At 39.9% G+C, this 15,976-nt stretch overlaps 2 protein-coding genes across 3 annotated transcripts; both read left to right on the top strand.

Annotated features, from left to right (window-relative positions):
* The first annotated feature begins 3,742 nt into the window (after positions 1 to 3,742).
* On the top strand, positions 3,743 to 12,332 carry LOC105385006 (odorant receptor 67a). Of its 2 annotated transcripts, XM_038105551.2 has the most exons (9): positions 3,745 to 3,901; positions 4,451 to 4,635; positions 6,049 to 6,212; positions 6,565 to 6,812; positions 7,772 to 7,868; positions 8,149 to 8,248; positions 9,336 to 9,443; positions 10,516 to 10,680; positions 12,207 to 12,332. In XM_038105551.2, the coding sequence occupies exons 1-9, from the start codon at positions 3,784 to 3,786 to the stop codon at positions 12,261 to 12,263; spliced, it is 1,242 nt and encodes a 413-aa protein (XP_037961479.2). In that variant the 5' UTR covers positions 3,745 to 3,783; the 3' UTR covers positions 12,264 to 12,332. The 2 variants fall into 2 exon arrangements, with proteins under 2 accessions (XP_037961536.2, XP_037961479.2); XM_038105608.2 differs by lacking the exon at positions 10,516 to 10,680 and having other exon boundaries at positions 3,743 to 3,901.
* Positions 12,333 to 13,811: 1,479 nt separating this feature from the next.
* On the top strand, positions 13,812 to 15,452 carry LOC105385039. The gene is made up of 2 exons (XM_048623086.1): positions 13,812 to 13,853; positions 15,027 to 15,452. The coding sequence occupies exons 1-2, from the start codon at positions 13,812 to 13,814 to the stop codon at positions 15,450 to 15,452; spliced, it is 468 nt and encodes a 155-aa protein (XP_048479043.1).
* The last annotated feature ends 524 nt before the right edge of the window (positions 15,453 to 15,976 follow it).

The following is a 15,976-nucleotide window of genomic DNA, read 5'->3' as shown; positions in this document are numbered from 1 at the left end:
ATTTGTTGCACTTATTTGTTTTTTTTTTCTCTCTAAAATCGTGTAAAGTTCTTTTTTTTTTTTTTTGCACTCCCATACAATTTGCTCCCGGTACCTCCTGCAGGTTGACTGGTAGAAAATGCTTCTAGCATTAAGTCCACCTCATTGTACATATTTACTTCTGTATATTGTGCAATAAAAGTATAAAATAATAATAATAATAACCCAAGTATTCATTTGTCACACAATTCCGTGGCTTATAAAAGTTAAAACTAAATTTATTAACATACTGTAAGTAAATTATTTATTATTCGTTGGTTACACATAATTATATATTTGGTTTTTGTGCTTACTCTTTAATACGAGTAGTAGAAATAGTTAGGTACAGCATCAATAGCTAGTTGAATTTAGGCTGACAACTTCAAACTAAGTTACTTGAGATTGAATCGAAACTAAAGAGGTCCGATACCATTACTCGAAGCGTGACAATTCCCTACGGAGTTAAAGGAAGCTCATAAATTGGTGTTGGATAAGTTCAGAGGTCAAGCTCCGTAGACTAAATCAGCCTTTTGTAAGGAGTGATAGATCGAAGAGAAACGCGACCCGAGCATATCTGTTTATATTTATTTCTGCTTTTCGTATTCCAATTTCGGTGTGTCCGTTTTCGAATAATGGATAAGTAGTCATAATAATTAAGATTGATAACTAACTTTTATTGTAATCTATTGTCCATTTACTAACAACTTACATACTTACTTCTCTGATGATGGGGCGACCCAGGATGTGTAAGCCTTCGATACAAGAACTCTCCATTTTACTCGGTCTTGTGCTGTGTCTAGCCATAGCTAGCCTGAAACTCGCATATTTTAGCTAATTTAACATTTCCATTTAACATGTTTCAATTATTTAGAGCCCGATTACAGATAAAACAAAAAATACTTTTTAACCGCGTGAAATACCGATAAACCTTATAATCGAGTGCTCTCAAATGGGACAAACATTATTCGGTACATTGGACATGACTGCTGCGGATCTAATTATGCAGTCAGCGGCGCAGAATCCATTTGTGGAGCCGAATCCAGTGAATTGAGTTACGCGGACCGCGCGCCCGCCCCGCGTCCGCCGCCGCCGCCGCCGCCGCCGCCGCCCGCCCCTCCGCCGCCGCCGCCGCCGCCGCCACGCCGCCCCGCGCCCGCCCGTCGCCGCCGAACGGGAGGCTTGCCTCGCTGGGCAGGTGGAATCTAACAGTGGTCCACCATAAATGATGGTGTTAAAATGGTGTGTAAAAATGGTGGTGGTTAGTTAAATTCCACCTTATGGTCCATAATACTACTTCACTAAATAGGTAAATTGCATATATAAGTTAGTTTTTCACTACTCCACTTGTATATTAGAAGCATTGTACAGTCATGTGCAGAGAAACCTGACCCATAATAACAATGCTCTTGAGAGGGGTCAGGTTTATCTGTGTACGTTTGATCTTTCATATCTGTATTTCTGAGTTACACTACTGTCGTCAATAATTATATAGTAAATATTTATTTATTTTTATTTATTTATTTATTTCTAATACTTATATTATATAATATTATATGTCGGGTGCGTTGTTCTTTCGCCGGGAAGTTCATTAATAAAAAACCACTCAACATACTATTGTTCTAGACCTGCACATCTAATGGATGCAAATATTATCTAAGTATGCCTACTAGAATTACATGCATTTCACCGGGAGCTAGTAATCCATAATATGCTCACCTACAACGAACAATTAGTACTCGACTCTTATAACCCTACTCGATAACATATTACACAACAAATATCTAAATAGAATACTGAAATAAGTGAACGTGTTAAGTCGACCCTCGTCTCACGAACTTCGATAGGAATCCATGAATTTATTAACACCTACACCGCAATGGACCCTTTTAGACTTTGATTCCCTGTTTACAACCGCTACAGGAAATGTAGCCTTATTCTATTAGTAGCGATAGCCATCAAACTTTTTATGGCAGTTTTTCACCGTTTCAGTTTATTTTCGTAACGCAAAAGGTTAAATACAACCCCCGTAGTCTAGTGGGATGCCAATGTATACGTATTTGAATTTATCAATACCTACATTCAACAGTTTTCAGTTCCAACTGTTTTTATCCTTTATACAAAGGTACACATATAAATGTTATTGAATGATTAACTGTCTGTTCAGTAAATAATCTATTGCAGGCTGATCCTGCTCAGCTCTGCTAAATATACCCTGTATTGCACATCAAAGAAAGCCACTTAGACTGAAATTAAATCACATAGGTAAGGCTAATATTTTATAAGCTTTGCAAGAATAGTTTAGTTTAATTACGAATGACGCTGAAATCTCCATAATAGTGATGCAAAGTGGCGATATATTATATGTAATAAGATTGGCAAATTCTCTCTGGGTCGCCTTAAGAATATATTTTTACTTTGGAACGAAAAATAGGGTCCATAGGATCCCGGTGTTTTGTTTGTAGTTCAAATCACAATCAGTTCGGCCTTACAGTGTTTTTCTATGATTTGTGATATTTCTTAAATTCTCGGGGGTTTAATTCTTAAATTCACTTTGAGCCGTTATGCGCCATGTTTCATCAGGTGTGCACCATGTAGTTGTTGCTTCTATGATGATACTTAAGTATATTATTTTTATTATAATAACTTATTATGAATACACAAGTAATAGAACATGAAAACTTCAATACCTATCACATCTCTAGTCCTATAGTTCATTATAAATGCGTCTTCAAAGAGATATTGCGCGCCCGGCACTGTACTCCGCGGGATTCATAATGATAGGGCGGGTTAGCCACTGATTAATTATTCTTATTACCAAGTATCTAAGTACCTAATATGCGTTTTCATTTGCAACTGAAAAGCATGGACATATTTATTACTTATCTTTAATTTAAGGTTAAACTCATCACGCACTTTTAAAATGATTACTTATTGTTGTTAATAGATCTTACGGTTTAGTTCACCAAATTTTTTAGTCACGAATATTTTATTATTAGAAAAATGGGGAATAAACGAATGTGGCGTTAGTTTTTAAAGAAATTCTAGCAATGAGACCTACCAATACCTAATAATACATTTTATTGCTTAGTACACATTCGGATCGTAAAACAATCCTACGTAAAAGCTTACAAAACATTGTAAGTATTTGATTGTATGACATAAAATAATATCGTATCTGTTCTACTTCTATTTAGGTATTTCAATTAACTACATATCCAATAAAATATATGATTCCTTTGTCAATTTAATCCATGAAATCGTTTAATATGTTCATGATTAAATATTTACAACAAATAGTTTAAAGCTAGTCACATCGGGCTAATCTGAATTTAATGACCGAGACGATACATTATTTGCTAACCACATTGGCTTTATGTAGCGCAAATCATATTTTACTAAATATCTCTGAATATCGTTGTTTAAATGAAATCTATTGAGCAGTGAAACGCATATGTAACAAAATTAACCACAGTGCGTGTCACAAAAACAAAATGAAGCGACGTAATAACGAAACGGAAAATAACCTACATTATAAAAATATCTACAAATAATTTGTTCGCCAGATTGAAATCATCTCATTTTACATTAAATACCTATAAATTCATACAGCAGCTTTTACATTTTGCTACACATTAATCAAAACCGGGTGATTGGTAAACGACGCAGTGGAATGGAAACACGCTGAATTGTAAATGAGCGCCCACAATACTAACGATGTTTCGTGTCCACTCCGTTTAGTCCTTCAACACTCAGTCGAGTGTCGAGATGCAACTACTGAGCAGCATTTGGAGGAAGCTCACGCAGACGAGAGCTCTAGAATATTCCAGCGGCAGCTATGAGACTCAGTTCTTTGAGACAGTGTACCGCGTCATGTTCCTGGCAGGTAATCAGTCATGTAACAGTAGAGCATCGAGTATCAATGCAGCAAGACTGGATACTTTAAAGACTAAAACTTTCTTAAAAAACCAAAAAAATAAAATCAAACAATAATTTTAGATGAACGTCAATCTTCACCAATTACACATCGGAAAATGCCCGTTCTTACATAAAAAATGGCAGCATATGCGCTTATCTAGGTGCTTCAAATTTCGACGTGTTTGTTCGAACTGACGGCGACGCGTGCCGTAACTGTATCAACAGAGCGCTTGTACGAGCTAAGAACCGCGTGAACGCTCGTAAAAATACGTCCGCATAAATACGGTAGTCGGAAACCGCCCTATTACTGAAACCATAGTTTATTGAATCACTAAAAAGAGGTATAATCCCACACTCAGAACCATTTCATGAATTATTGTACTCGGGTCTTGGTGTTGATATACCTAATAATATTTATTTATCTAGGTAGCTGTTCTATACCCATATTACATGCTCTGCGTAATTTCGGATCGGACGGATGTCCACAAATCCCCACATATTATTATAATAATTCCAGGCGTATCATCCCACGACCGCGGGCTACGGCTCGCCTACAGCTACCTGGTGAAGCTGACACTGGTGGTGTTCGTGGGCTCCGAGCTGTGGTACCTGTTCAGCCAGACCGCCGACCTCGACCACGTCATCGACAACATCAACGTCACGCTCATACATCTCATCGCTATGTACCGGTATAGGGATATGGTGAGTGGGGTGATGAAGTTTGGAGGTTAAACGGCTGGCGATTGAAGGGAGCGTCCAGCTAAATACACTTACGGGCAATGAAATAGTTCCACTCACGAAATACCGACTCCAAACCGCCCCTATTTTTTCAAACATTTATTTTAAACTTTTAATAAATTATTACCGTTTTTAGTTGGTAATATCCTGATTATCTGTTAAATGTACATCAATGTTGCAGAAGGCGTAATTAAGCTAGCCTTTACCGCTTAATAGTAATTTGGTGATCCTTTTCATTGCCCGTGAGTGTAGTTCTGCTTTTGTAGGTGATGTTGGTACGGTCAGGTGTAGAAAAACCTGACCCCACTCTCATAGTAACACTGCTTCTGAGGGGGGTCAGGTTTTTCTGCCCTTAACTGTACTAAATAAGAAATATTAGTTCGCACTTACGTATATTTCATCATCATCATGTCATGACCATCACGCCCCCACTACTGGAGCACGGGTCTCCTTCCAGTGAAGGAAGGGTTTTCGGCCTAGACCACCACGCTGGCCTAGTGCGAGTTGGTGGGCACGTACGAAGATTTATTATAATAACAATATCAGATTAGCGTTTCAAATATTAGTGAGTTAGAAAATAGTTACTTGAAATTTATAACAGACAGTTCAAATACAGCTTCTGAATAACAAAAAGCGGTTATATTTTTGATCAGTAAATACAAACCGCAATAACAAACTGAATCTGTTTTCAAAGCCACGAATCATGATACTATCAAACATGCGCAAAAACATAAATAAAATATTTCAGCTCTACAAATCCGAAGCTTACACAAACATTCGTCGGGAAAACTTTACTATTTATTCTTGTAAATCTGTTGGATGTTGGATGGAGCCCTGCTTCTATAAAAGGAATGAAGAAAATATTAAATGAAATAACGAGATAATGAATAATATTATAAGTACTTAGACTCACGATTAAATGTAGATGTTTCTAAGTATTTCTAATGCTACAACGCATCGCTATCGTTAAAACTCGTACAAACAAAGACACTTTGATCCGGACAATTACACAACACTACATAAAAACATGTTTTATTGCTGTTATATCATCAGTTAATGTATAAATCAACCTTCTCGGTTCTTGCTGAATGTTGAGTAACTTTCGTAGGAATATAATTATTTTTGTAACTTTATTAGGCAGAGAAGGCCTACTGCCACATGAGCATACAAATATGGGATAGCAAAGTTATATATGATCAACCACGAACAAGGAAATGTAGAGTATGGTATGGCGCCATCCAATCCATTGGACCAAAAACAGAGAGCCGCGGATACATATTGTGGCAATCTTCGGGATAAACTTTTGCCCAATAGCGGCCTATAATTGGCTGAAGATGATGTGTCTGTACTCTTTTGTTCATTCTTTATCTCTTCTAGATGCGTCATAAGGCGATCTACAAGCGTCTGGCGGGTGCGATGGAGTCCCCCCACTTCGACGTGTCGACGGCGGCGCGGCGCGCGCTGCTGCAGGCCTGGGCGCGGCGCAGCGAGCGGTACCTGCAGCTGCTGCTGGCGCTGGGCACCTGCACGCTGGCTGCATGGTAACTTGGGTCTTTATGGGTAATTGGTTGTGTTAGAGCTTTCGTAAGGAGCTCTACAACACTCTGTCATGGATATTGTCATTCGACATACTCTCTATTATAAGACTGAAGGTCCGAATCGGAGCGTCCATAGTCTATACATACACATGTTTGTCCTTGAAGGTATCCATATAAGAAGTCATCAATCCGATAGATATGGGTTTTGCGGTATTGGTGACCCGCCCACTCTCACAGAAATAGTTCTGTGCCCACTCCCACAGATTTCAGATCGATCTACGATTTATTCTTACACTGTTATTTTTGTTTATTATTAAATTATGCTTTGATAATTTTCGTCTCACGCGTATCCCAGGTACGTGTACCCCCTAGTCGACGACCTGGACTACAACCTCACAGTGGCCGTCCGCCTGCCGTATGACTACCGCACCCCGCAGCTCTACGCCGCCACGTACCTGGCCACGCTCGTCGCCTTCAACTACACCTCGTACTTCGTGATGGTCAACGACCTCATCATGCAGGTGCATCTGATGCATCTGCTGTGCCAGTACACGGTGCTGGCTGATTGCTTCCGGAACATTCTGGAAGATTGTAGCGATGAAGGTTAGTAATGGAGCGGATCGATAGCATAATGAAGCGGTACACTCTTGAGAAATGTTCTAGATTCTGTAACTCATAAAGTTATATATAATCGAATTTGCCTAATTAATTGAGGATTACATCCAAATTGAATTAATTATCTTGCCCTCTAAAACATAGCTTTATGGCCGCTCTAGACAATTTATTAGATCTCAGACACATCATAGATTGTACCCGAGAGAGGGACAAGGGTATTAATTACGAGCGACACGACCCGAAAGCTCCATTTGCCACCTTCAAGATACCTATTAAGGTATATTTACAAATCATTAAGTTAACGCTAGTGACGCCTACATTTACATAGCTATTTTGTGGTTTACCTTCCTTTTGGGTTATTTACGATACCACGTGACCTAGGTATACGAATATCACATGCGCTTAGATTTTACTAAAAGGACTGGTTGTAATTAAATTAATTGTATCTAGAACCAGCTCTCTAAAAGCAATTACGGCAATTTCATGCACTCGCAAGTTTTCATCTAATTTATCGGAGTTGTTGGCAAAGTAATTGGTGTCAGACGCATCGCATATTATTTAGGACCTTAGAGTCTGCGGCGGTCGGTTCATACCGCGTCATACCCTCGTACTGGATGGCTTGCCGAATTTCACCGCCGCATCCTAAGCAAACTCACTTTAGAAATAGACTTCGTACCTATCTACACGACTACGCTTACAACTAATTGGATAAATGTTTAAAGGTACAACGCAATAAATGTATGTTTATTAGCGTACCACGGAGTGCATGAACTTTCGTACCCTTTGACATTCCATACGATTACTTTCTACTACAGGATTTTATGAGACGCAACGCAATAGAAAATAATGATCATCCTCGTATTTTTTAGACGCTCGTTTATTTTCATTGCTTTAAAATACGTAGCTAACAGGAGCGTGATAAAATAATGTGTCTCTTTATATTTCAGAGGAAAATAAAAATGAAAATTACCATAGCTTAGCGTGGGGAGACAAGTATGTGAAAAGACTCGGAGATTTGGTGAATCAGCATAAATTTATCATGAGGTGTGTGCTATATATTCATTTCCTTTTATATTGCTTTTATCTTTATTATTAGTTTATACTTTAGCTGTTGCCTCGCACTTTTTCCGTGGGAACACCGGTATAAAAAGTAGCCTATTTAATTCTTGTATGAATTTTGAACGAACTATTCGTTGCAACGAATTTTGGTATGCCTACATACTAAAATTTATGAAATTCTGCTTAGTATTTTTATTGTTAAAAAGTTACAAAGATCCATCCACACTTCCGCGTTTATTATTAAATTTCGCATTAACTCCCTTAGCAACACATTAGAGTTGAAGCGCATCTGGAGCACACCGATGCTGATGCAGTTCCTGGCCAGCAGCATGCTCATCTGCCTCGCGGGGTACCAGGTCACCGCCGTGAGTACGCTCCAGGGCATCCATGCTCTATACCTATAATTAGATTCGTGAAAGATTAAATTGCTTACTTACTGAGATGAAAAGATTAGCCAGTCGCTGTCTACCCAGGGTGGACGTACCTACAGTTGATGCGTCATTCAGCGACACTTAATTCGTAAACTCCCTCCCCCTGTGTGTGTTATTATTATATTATATCACTTATAATATAAGTGTAATTAACATATAACTTTTCCGATTTCCCATAATCAGTTAGCATAAGTAATTGTAATTGAAGTAAATATTACCTATCTGAATATGTAGCCTATTATTTAATACCTACTTAGCAAAGTCCTTTTGGAAATTGCTTTCGGGAATCCATGTAAGTGAATAATCCTATATCAAAGTAGCTCGTGGTTTCAGGAGCGGCCGGTATTAGCGAATCGACAAACCTTACTTAAGGGAACTTACTCAATTAAGTTAAGCTTCGTGAAAGTGTAATACTTACTTATATCCGAATCATTTAATCAGCTGTGTAGCTGTAGTACCTCGGTACCTACTGAGTTTATTTCTTCCTGCAAGAATTCAACAAGTTGCGAATCATAATGACTAGGCACTTCTGCAACCACTCGCTGCCGCTAGCGGAGGTTGTAAGTCTACTGAAGAGCTAGAATATTACGTATCTTTCATGACTGATCTAGCGCAATAAAATGTGATAGTGAAATTAACGTAAAGTGCTATGAAAAGTATATACTGCAAAATTTACTGCTAGTGCTTTGACCGACATCATAGATTCATAAACTATTATCAGATCAGTGTTAAATCTCGCCATTAAAACAATCAAACTTCCTACAAAATATTCAATAGTAACTAACATTATTAAACTCTTACCCAAAAAGGTACGCCATTTTTAACTACAAAAACTTAAGCCTTAATAAAGCATGGCAATACAATTCTTTCATTTGTTTTTGTCCGTAACTGGAGGTACTAGTACAGCAGGTTCAGGTCTAAGGTGGTAACTATTTTAACTTTGAGTACTCTATTAAAGGCTAAAGTCCATTTAAAACACCATTAAATTCACGTGTAATAAATTCTCTAATTACACTTGCAGACGATAAAGCTGAGCATCACGAAGTTCCTGATGAGCCTGCTGTACCTCGCCTACAACATGTTCGAGCTGTTCATATTCTGCCGCTGGTGCGATGAGATCAAAATACAGGTTTGTTCTTTCTCTGTGCCAGCGTAGATGATTTCATAATTTGATTATGGTACATATATGGAAATTACACTCATAAACGGAGGATTAGTGTTAATAAGGAGTAGTTTGTAAAAATGTACGTTCATCAGAAAAAAATATATTTATACGATTAATAAGAACATTAAAATTTGACTTTGATAAATTCAAATGTTTTTCATGAGCTCCAAATCGTCTCCTGAATGAAAAACATAAAAAATAATAATAAATAAAAATAATTACTTTTTTTTTTTAATAAATAAAAATAATTACTTATAAAAAACTCCTCATGTACTTACTTAACATCATCATGATATTTTATATAACTATCTAAAAATATTTTAAAGGTTAAAGATCAAACCACTGATCCGTTTGAAAAAGCATTCCACATACATTTTCTCCGGGGGCGGCGGGCGGTTGCGTGCACCAAGCGGGGACGACGCGAGGACACACGTGTTTTATCTATTTATGAGCTTTCACGGAAACATTTCCTACTTTATTCATTTAAACATTGCTCAGTCTAAACTTTTTTAATCATCGTGTATACTATAAAACACGGTTTAGATAAAATGTGGACTATTCGTAATTAAAATTTAAACCGTGAGTCAGAGGAACTGCCACTGTGCCACATGCATGTAGAAGTTCAAATCAAAGGACTTTTCATCAGAATGCCGTATTCTGCGAGAATTTCAGTTACAGATGCATTATGTTCAGAGTTAGTAAATGAGTTCTCGTGAAAAACAGATTCACGTACTGCTCGAATGCACTTATGGAAACCCTGAAATGAAATGTGTAGGCCGGAATAGATCACCAGCAGTATTCGATCTAAGCAACCACTATGAAAATTTAGAGCCTCTACGGCGCGGCGCGGCGTTGAGCGAGCGTGCCAGACGGGTGCATTTTATCATGAAAACAACGCAGTAAGGACAATCCAATCTTTGACCGATTTCTTTGTCACGACTATCGCCTTTATGACTGATCATCTTATCTTCAGTGCAGGTAAAAACAGCATCAAATTTCGCCCGCCTTAACTGACCATTGAACATATCACCCTCAGAGCGAGAATATAGCGGAGGCGGTGTACTGCTCGGGGTGGGAGCGCGGCGCGGCGGCGCGCGGCGGGGTGCGGGCGCGGCTGATGCTGGTGCTCACCCGCGCCAGGAGGCCGCTCGTGCTGAGCGCCGGCGGCCTCTACGACCTGTCGCTGGCCTCCTACAGCACTGTGAGTGTGTGTGTGTGTGTGTGTACGTGTGTGCGCCAGGAGGCCGCTCGTGCTGAGCGCCGGCGGCCTCTACGACCTGTCGCTGGCCTCCTACAGCACTGTGAGTGTGTGTGTGTGTGTGTGCGCCAGGAGGCCGCTCGTGCTGAGCGCCGGCGGCCTCTACGACCTGTCGCTGGCCTCCTACAGCACTGTGAGTGTGTGTGTGTGTGTGTGTACGTGTGTGCGCCAGGAGGCCGCTCGTGCTGAGCGCCGGCGGCCTCTACGACCTGTCGCTGGCCTCCTACAGCACTGTGAGTGTGTGTGTGTGTGTGTGTGTGTACGTGTGTGCGCCAGGAGGCCGCTCGTGCTGAGCGCCGGCGGCCTCTACGACCTGTCGCTGGCCTCCTACAGCACTGTGAGTTGTGTGTGTGTGTGTGTGTACGTGTGTGCGCCACGAGGCCGCTCGTGCTGAGCGCTGGCGGCCTCTACGACCTGTCGCTGGCCTCCTACAGCACCGTGTGTGTGTGTGTGTGTGTGTGTGCGCCAGGAGGCCGCTCGTGCTGAGCGCCGGCGGCCTCTACGACCTGTCACTGGTCTCCTACAGCACTGTGAGTGTGTGTGTGTCAGTGTAGGAGTATAGCGGGGTAGGCGTTATATCTCTTAAAAAGGATCGTACTGTAGGTACGCAGTAAATTGAATATGAATATGAATGCCTTATCTGAAGTATGCGTGATGATAGAGATTCTTTTTGTAATATAAATGTTTAATTGTATACCTATTACCTACATATTATTTATTATGTACTGATATTAAAGTATTTTGTGAAACTTAGCTTTTCTCCTCATATTTCTCTGACGCACCACTTCTATCACTCTCTCCACAACACCAAAAGTCAATTGAAAGAAAATGGTATAGCACTTAGTTCGCCTATGAACACGTTAATGAAATGTGCAATGAAGAATTTAATAATAATAATGCCACCAACAAATAGGTGCACGAGTAGATAATAAAAAAACTTAGCATTTAATGTTTTACAGCATTTTATTTTATAAGAGGTATGCTTTCAAAAGTTACTGTAGAGACTAGAGCTGTAGAAGCGCTAACGGGATAACTTCGAACACTTTTGTCACCACAACTATATTTTACTTTCAAAGCACGTTCTAACGCAAGCTCTATTTGCAGCCATAATGTTTGTCGGTGCCAATATTAGCTTCCACAAAAAAAACTTTCCCCTTCAACTTTTTCAGGCGTCCTGCAGTAATTTGCACGTGTAAACAAAAGCGTACCGTTTGAACTTGTCAAACGGGGACGCAAAAGCCTTTGACAGAATTCCCGCTGCCTACCTCGAGCTATTCGCACCTACAAGTACCTATAATACCTAGACTATGTACTATAGTGATTGTTCTCTGCCTCTGAAAGTCTCGCTTTGTCTGACGCGGACAGGCATGAGCTAGTTATAGCAATGCGAAAAGAATTGCCCAATGAATCACATGCTGAAGTGATTTTTACAGTATTGTATTGATAATAGAGTAACTGTGTTGTTTCAGCTGGTGAAAACTTCGTACAGTGCGCTGACTGTTCTGCTCAGAGTTAGCGACGATTAGACCCGCCTCGGCCGACGACCGATCACTGGAAAACGGAAAATAACGTCATTGCTAATTGCAAAACATAGACAAAAAGCTTACGACTTTGGAGAGATAGCACAACATTCTTTTTTGTTAAAAAATAGTAAAGTAGTTGAAGAAAATATCTGCGTATTATTTTATTTATAGTACCCACCTACCTACCATCATTAAATACTTTAGTAATGATTCACTATCAAATCATATAATTTACCTAAATAAAATTTTGACTGGCGTGGCTATAATAATAATAATAATAAGGCAGAGCAGCTTGTGGCGAGCTGTTGGGCATTAGCGACCCCACCCACCCGATGCCGGGGAGAACCCCTGTTCCTCATCTCTGGCTTGCCTTCATTGGTTGTCCAGAGTTAACACTGACGAGGAACAGGATCTCCCACCTCTTGCTTGCCTTCATTGGCTGGCTTGAGTGGTGTACCGCTAGAGCAGTTATGCTCGGAGGAAGGAAGTATATCCAGTAAGTGCTTGTAGGGGTCTTGACCGACATCCGCGATTGCTCTGAGAGCCTTGGTATACCTCTCCACCCTCAGCACCTCATGCCATGTTGCCCCCTTGTTGCTACGTCACTGTTATGTGCTAGCGACTGTTTTGGGGGGCCCATTTAATGTGTGTGCGAGTCACCCCCTGCCTTTTTATCCGTGTGTGAAACATAGGTCAGGCAGGGGCCATAGTTCTTCCATAGTCCCAGTTACCCAGTCCATTTAGCACCCCACTCCATAACCCTGTATTAGTTTTCTCCATATCCTACAATAGTCCTGCACTAACCGGGGGTTTTCCTTGGGTTTACTTGTATAGTTTTCACAGGGAAAATCGTCGGTTAGTGTCACATTTCATATAGATTAATGTTGTCAAAAGGGCCTCTACATGTTGGCTTCGGCCCCATGCACGCCTTCCAAATGTCCGGGACCCCATGGTCCCGAGATGGAAAAACAACAACATAATAATAATAATATGTGGGGACATCTCACACACGGCCATCCGACCCCAAGCTAGGCAGAGCCTGTGTTATGGGTATCGGACAGCTGATATATCTACACAAATACATAGATAGATAGATATTAAATATAAATATCAACACCCTATATCACTGGGAAGTTAGTTTTCGGAGGCTAGGCCTCCGAAAACTAACTGTCGTAGTGGTTACTGTTGTGGGGAGTTTGATATTTAGCTGTACTTATGTACGAAAAGTAGCTGTAAAGTACTTATGCATTTGTATTTATCCGCAAATGCTATCGGTACCGGTATGACCTAGGTACAATTGGGGTTTCCAATTCAAAAATAATAACCATATGAACTTATTTACATTAACACAAAGATATATTATACAAAATTTGTCAACCTGGTGCTATGGCACAAGAATGGCTCAAGAATAAAAAACTCATAACTGCAGACGTTTTCCCCCAAACGCAGTGGGACAATTATCGTGGCAGTATCTATTTTACAAAATTATTTAGTAGGTACTTAAATACAGCATTCACGGATCGTACTCGTAACCGTAGGAATTCAGTCGAAATGAATATGCTCGGATATTTGGTGACGCTTATGAATATTCAGGTAAGAATATTAAGTACTTATATTAATTATTTTACATTAGGACATAGAACAGCATTGGGTGGGTTGAATTTCAATAAGTACTATTTTGGGCAAATTTTATGTCGCAAATATACAGGGTGTTGATTTTTGCAACACCCTGTATACTTATCATGAAGTTGTAGGTGTGGATAACAATCCATTCTGCCAAGAAGGTTGGCCTAAAGAAGACCCTACAAAAGACTTACAGGACTTAAGTTCTAGGGATTCTTGGATGTGTATTGTCTGCTATCTCGTGGTTATCTCCAACCAGACATCTGTGAAGCGTCTAATATTAGAGGAATATTAATCCTGCATGAAATCTTATCTGTGTTTTAAATCAAATTATTTATTGGTAGTAGGTAAGTAGTATTATCTAAGGGCTCACATAAATACCTATATACTTAAGAATAATACGCAAAATCGAAGTCGTGAAAACGTAGGAAACTACGAGGCTATTTGCTAATTTAAAATGGTTTCCCAAAGTATTTCTTGCTTGAGTTCACTTCTCGTAATGTTTTAATTAGCAGTTGAGTAGCGACTGGACAAGTATTTCAATTAAACTAAAGCTAGAGGCGGCAGCAGCGAGTAGGTTGTTAATTTTTACTAACATTATTTAAATTTTCTATTTACTTACTTAATAAAAATATTTAAAATTAAACAATAAGTAACGGTAACACCTTCCAGGACTATCGTATTACAAGTAGATGTATGGATTTAAAATTAACATAAAACAAAACTGTAAAACGATGACCTACTTAAATGTTGATATATTATTAGAATAATATGATTCTTAAGTATTAATTAATTTATAATAAAATTAACATAATACGTCTTTATTAGGGTTTTATCACCTAGGAAAATATTTGCGATATCTTGTTGGTGAGTAATTGGTGCTGACTGTACCTAATTAAACACGTGTAACTGTTGCAATGTGAGCGCTCTGTGTGGCTGTCTGTCTCCATACTTGGAACTTGATAATATCATAAATCATCGATCTATAACGGTCTATAGAGAGATCCTGTCCCAAGGAACGCCACGTTCTGACCTCGACCTTCCTCATCGCAGCACTAGCGGCTCTTGTCTATAAGCTCATCATGAGTTTTTCCGTTCATGGTTTCGTACTCGAGAATATGACGACTACAGTCTACTACATAGATTACGAATTATGACTATATAACAAAAAGCTTACCTGCTAATTTATTCCAGAGTTTCCGCGAGCATTCAAGCCCGATCAATGACGTCACGATAAAAGTGGGCGAAGTGGGCCACCTGGCCGCGGGGCTGATGCAGGAGGGCATCTTCCACCGCGACGACTTCCGAGAAACAGGCTACCACAGGCGAGGCAACATCGGGAGGTTCATCTCCAAAAAGTTCCAGGACTTCTTGAACTACAACAACGTGTCGGCGACGGAGGATGGCGTGGCGGTCACCCTGGTCTTCAGTAAGGAGGGAGGTCAGAGAGGGGTGACGTTGCCACAGGGAACAAAGAGGCCGCCACTGCAGCCGCGGCCCCAGGAGATGCAGGAGAAGTTTCTGCACCGGGAGACCAGGATCGCTGATGATAGAGTTGAGGGGCTCTAAGTGAGCAGGAGATGCAATGTATGAATTGTAATAAATGTAACAGCACTTTGCGACTTTACTTTATTTGAAATGTGTGAAAATGGATAATAAACAATTAATATTGCAACGATTTAATTAAAATATTTTGTACAACAAAGTTAATCAAAATTAAATCTAAACCTCTTGCTCTGACATCATATGTATTGTCTGAGCAAGAGACAAACTATTTAATTTTGATTAACTTTGTTGTGCAAGACACTCTAAAGTTGGTTTAGATATTAAAGGATCAAAATTCAAAACACTTGTGATGCCATGCCAGATCCCCCCTAACCTTAGGTTCCTATTTAAAAAAAGGCATTGCATTGTCCCGGTGCGCATGCTAAGCCGGTTTTGAAGCCTACAGCACGCATTCAATGTTAAAATGCACTATTGTTTATTCCATACAATGTAGCCAAGATGCTTACCTCAAATTATGGTACTCGTGTACATTTAAAGGAGTCTACACACCAAACCCGCCGACCCGCCGACACAGCCCGGCGGCTTGG

Source organism: Plutella xylostella, chromosome 9, assembly GCF_932276165.1.
Source record: "Plutella xylostella chromosome 9, ilPluXylo3.1, whole genome shotgun sequence".
Lineage (NCBI taxonomy): Eukaryota > Metazoa > Arthropoda > Insecta > Lepidoptera > Plutellidae > Plutella > Plutella xylostella.
This window is presented reverse-complemented; position numbering and strand designations above follow the sequence as displayed.